Raw genomic sequence first — 4779 nt, forward strand, 5'->3', positions numbered from 1 at the left:
AAAAAAAAGAGGCAGGATGGTGTAGTTGTTACGTAGAATATAAGATAGTATAAAGAATAAGGATAAGCTATTCGCAATCTCAGAAGTTTATCAATATTTCTCTGTAATGTAATTCAACTCTTAATTTAGTTAGTTTCAGCTATAGTTAGAAACACTATATAAGTCATAATGTTCCTTTTGTAATAAGAAAAAAAAGACAGGATTCAAGTTATTTATTTTTCTATATTTTTGGTCTACTTTCTACTATCTTAAGTGCGTGTTCTGCATCAGGGACTGCAGAAGACTTAAGATAGTAATCGGATTAGCGGGATACGTACATTATCTCAACACCTCTCAATCTCCCACTCAACATAGTCGCCGTTCTTGGAGCACAATGGTTAAGAGCCCCGGAGCTTAACAATTGTGTGCTGGGTTCGATTCCCGGTGACGGCACCAGTACTAGAGATGTGTCCAGGACATACTCTAGGAATCGAGCAATAACCTACTTCGTTAATAATTTGATATTAGTAGTCATCAGTAAACAAGCAATACATGTAAGCAATGGTAGAGGGAGTGTACAACCCTTTTGTTTAACTTTTATAGGAGACTTTTCAATAAAAGTTCCTTTAATGAAAAAAAAGCGGGATGGTGTAGTCGGGGGTGGTGTAGTTTAGTGGTAAGCGCTCCTTGGTGCCCTCGAAATGGCGTGGGTTAGAATCCCGTAACCTCCACCAGCACAAAAATAAAGTGACTGGATTCTCCATTAAATCTGTGCATTGCTTGTAGTGTCTATGTTCTCTATCAGTATATCTGTCTTTTCCAGTCTGGTTTTCTACAATTACTCGCTTTCACTCTCCGTCCTGTCGTGTCTGGCTCTTCCTCTAGTATTGCTTGTGTCTTGTCGTACCTGATCTTTCTATAGTTACTGACTCTCATTACTGCCCTTCGCTTGCCGTACCTGTCATGTGTGGTTATCTCTACTTACAAAAGGTATTGCTACACAATCAAGCAGAGCCACTGACGAAACGGAGGGTCAAAACTCAAATTTTGAGCACAGTACTGTAGAAAGTGATATCCAGGAAGAAGACTCCATCGTGTCTGATGAAGGTAGCATACCAACTTCAATTAATATCAATGGCATATGAATTTTAGTCTTTTCGCTTATCTATTTTTGCCGAAGCTGATTTATGGCCGGACATTCCAGGTAAGCATGAATAATGGTTTCCACTGCGTTGGTCGTGCACTGCTTGCAAATATTAGGTTCTCCTGCCCATTTACTAGTGGTGATGTCTGTCACCAATCTGTGTTTCAAGAGTCTCCATCTTAGCGCCCTATGCTTGGGTTCACTCGGCTGCTTTTTCCAGTTCATCCAAGCTATCTCCCAACTGATGAGAACCTCCACAAAGCTAATTTGTTTGAGACTACTCTTGATAAATATATGAACTAATATTTCCATTCTAATAACAAATCTGATATGTATCGTGGTGGATATAATCAATGAGGGATCAAAAAACGGAATTGAAGCTATCTAATCGATCGTCAAGTACCGATTGCTATCTTCATTATGCATCTGCTTATCTTTATCATGCATCAGCTGCCTTTTCGTTATTTTTATGCGACGATCCTCTTTATGCAACCAGCATATATCCATTCAAATATCTTTTATGGAAACCTCTTTTTTTTTGCTATATAAGAACAAAGTACAGAAGAATAAAGAAAAAAACGAAGTTTTTGGTAATCTCTAGCTTTTTTTTTTATCAAAGGTGAGTCTTTATTGTTTAAGAAGACTCTAAAGTACAATCGTTACATTATTAAAAGTAATAAAATGAGAGAAGAGCTAGATATTAACGCGGTATTGCAATTCGGGGTAATTTGGTCGTAATGAATTTTCTCCTCAGATGGGTAGATGAGAAATAAAACTCAGCTAACTGTGGGTATTAGGGAACGGCTTGATAGGTGATATGGAGAGAGAGATATGGAGAAAGAGAAGGGCTAGTAGTAGGGGCTACTGCGTCAATCCAGTTCTAGAGCCGCTCTGTTAGCTCCTACTTTCACCGCGCCCATTTTACGCCACCTGCTTCGGAACTATTCAATTTGTCGCTTTATTCAGGCTCTTGTTAGTTCGGCTTCTATAGCCTCCTCAATATCCAGCTTGGCCCGATTGATGATGGTTTCGGATGAGGCTCGAGTACTTTCAAAATGAAAGGCGATTCGGTCCCGATGGATTTGCCATAACACCTAATCGAAGACGATTTGAGCCGCGTGTCTTACTGTCCTCGGGGCTTCTGGTAGGTCGCCAAGTACGAGATTCCTGGGGATAAAGTTATGTTTTTTTTTTGGGATTTATGGATCTTTATTGAAAAGTATCCTTTTAAGTTAATATAGTGACTTGTCAGAAGAAATACATGTAAGTAGTGATTGAGCGTATGAATACCATCCTACTTTTCAAGGATGGTATTATACAAGAGAGAAAGGAATATAAACAAACAAAAAAAAAGGAAAAATTGGAATGCGGGTGGTAGGGTATTTGGCAAGGTCGTATTGGAGCTAAGTGTTTTGGTTGAAGGATATTTCGTCTCTCTGGACTTGTATCTAACTTCCCTTACACCAAAGCTCTTGGAAATCATCTTTCTTATCCTTTATGGACGCTGACCACCATTTGGATCTCACGATATTTTGCATTTCGTGACCTAGTTGTTCAGCGAGCGCTATTTCGCTTGGTTGGGATAAAAATAAATCTCTTATTTTTATCAAGATCCGGACACCCCTCCACACAAACTTCCTTTCGCCTGTAACACCTGTTACGAGGATTTTGGGGTTTACCGTGAAGATTTGTACGTAAAGAAACAAATGAAAGATTTTCTTATAAAAAAAGAAAAATAAGATAATAAATTTCAAGACTAATACTCCATGAAAATAAACTAATCCGCTCCTCGTTCACTCACGCTTGAATCTCTTCTTATATAATAAAATTAGACTAAATAGAACGAACTGATTAAACAAACTGGTTAATCGAACTGAATAAGCAAACTGGTTAAACAACTAATTTAACAAAACAGAACAAACTTGAATAAAATTATCAAAGCGCTAGTAATTTGCCGAAAGGTTACTAAAGTAACATAAAATTAATTGTGCATAAAGTTTTTTTTTTGATCAATTAATGGAAACTTTTATTTAATTTCCATATATTACATGAAGTTAATGTCAATGGACTTAACATAACGAGATATAGGTCCCTGATCTATAGACGTTCAATCGATATGCGTGTATCGTAGTTGTCGTGAATAGCATGTACGTGAAACCAATGTATTCTTTGTACTTATCGTAAGGGCGATCTTTTCAATAATCAAGACTCAGCTTCTGATCAAGTGGACAGTAGTCACAAACTAAGAGTAAGTGCTGGTGGGGGAAGTGGGATTCGAACCCACGCCGTTCTCACCGGCATCCCAGGGATAGTCCACTACACTAACCCTCCCCCGCATAAAGTTTTTTTTTTGACTTGTGGCGCAGTTATGACTGTCTATACCAAATACCAACATTCCAGTAACACACAAACCAATGAGGGGGCTCAATGGTTTAGTGGTATAATTCTCCCTTAGGGTGGGAGAGGTCCTGGGTTCAATTCCCAGTTGAGCCCATATTTTAATTTTGGTACCCAAGGATATTGAACATTGTGTTTTGATATATATTTTTTTGCTTTGTTAGTATTAAAGCGTTCAAAGTTGTTTTCAATTGTTGGTGAAGAAATATTGTAAATTTTCAAGTCGAATATTGCAAAAATTACAACATGGTATTGATAATGAATATCATAGAATCGGCAATAAGGTCATTAGTTTAAAATAAGCATAAGCTAGCATACTATTGAATTAATATTAATAGTAATAACTAATTAGAGAAAAGAATTTAGATAACAAGAACAATCAAAAAAAAATCTACATTTGCAAAAATAAGAATGCGCCCAACGTGGGGGTCGAACCCACAACCTTGAGATTAAGAGTCTCACGCTCTACCGATTGAGCTAGCCGGGCTCCATTTGTTTATTACGAGATAATTGATTTTTGTACGGGGAAGTCTCAGAGGCAGTCACATGGACATTCAGAAAGCGCGATACCAGTGAAAGGGAAGGTAGAAAAATTCGGGATAGTGAAATTGGAAGATTTCTTCAAACCGCACAGAGACAATATCTACCAACCGATGATCGAACCCGAGGTACACGCCCTAGTCGCAAGGAACCCTGACAGATACTCGAGGGAATTCAGAGAACATTATCTCGATCTTCACCTACTATGGAGGAGAAAGCTGCTCCACCTAGATGAACGACTCGCCGAGACTCTCACATAGCGAATCCCCCTTGTTGGTAACAAACACAACTTTCCTTTAACAAAATGTTCTATTGCAGGGATTGAGACCACCGCTTACACCACCAAAGCTGGGAGACTATACAAGCAGGATGCGCCAACCATAACCACCGAGGAATGGAAGGACGTTTCCAATGACGTTGACAGATGGACGAAGGCATGGGCCAGGTGGAAAAGTCGTCCGTCAAAACCCAAGCACAGAACCCTTCGCTGGAGACTTATGAAGCATAAAATAGTTACCGGAATCATCACTAGCAAATGGACTGGAGATCCTAACACTTGCAAAAGATGTTCCCTAGGGATACCTGAAACAATTGCCAATGCCTTTCTAGACTGCCCAGCTATCGCGCAACTCTGGCAAAGAGTTGATGAGACAAACTGCCGAATAATTGGAATACCGCCACACGAATCCACGAGAGAAGACAGACTGTTTGGACAAGAC

At 39.1% G+C, this 4779-nt stretch overlaps 1 protein-coding gene and 3 non-coding genes across 4 annotated transcripts; 3 read left to right on the forward strand and 1 right to left on the reverse strand.

The window, feature by feature from the left end:
• The first annotated feature begins 638 nt into the window (after positions 1–638).
• On the forward strand, positions 639–713 carry VTP21DRAFT_t96. The gene has a single exon. It is a non-coding gene; the product is annotated as a tRNA-Gly (tRNA).
• Positions 714–3544: 2831 nt separating this feature from the next.
• VTP21DRAFT_t97 lies at positions 3545–3616 on the forward strand. The gene has a single exon. It is a non-coding gene; the product is annotated as a tRNA-Pro (tRNA).
• A 318-nt stretch (positions 3617–3934) lies between these two features.
• On the reverse strand, positions 3935–4007 carry VTP21DRAFT_t105. Its single transcript has one exon. It is a non-coding gene; the product is annotated as a tRNA-Lys (tRNA).
• Positions 4008–4291: 284 nt separating this feature from the next.
• VTP21DRAFT_11307 (uncharacterized protein) lies at positions 4292–4568 on the forward strand (the record flags this gene model as incomplete). Its single annotated transcript, XM_069390739.1, has 2 exons — positions 4292–4336; positions 4485–4568. 2 exons carry the CDS (start codon positions 4292–4294, stop codon positions 4566–4568), a joined length of 129 nt encoding a protein of 42 aa, XP_069252857.1.
• Between the last annotated feature and the right edge of the window lie 211 nt (positions 4569–4779).

The sequence above is a fragment of the Calcarisporiella thermophila genome (assembly GCF_041956535.1).
Source record: "Calcarisporiella thermophila strain CBS 279.70 unplaced genomic scaffold VTP21scaffold_8, whole genome shotgun sequence".
Classification (NCBI taxonomy): Eukaryota; Fungi; Calcarisporiellomycota; class Calcarisporiellomycetes; order Calcarisporiellales; family Calcarisporiellaceae; genus Calcarisporiella; species Calcarisporiella thermophila.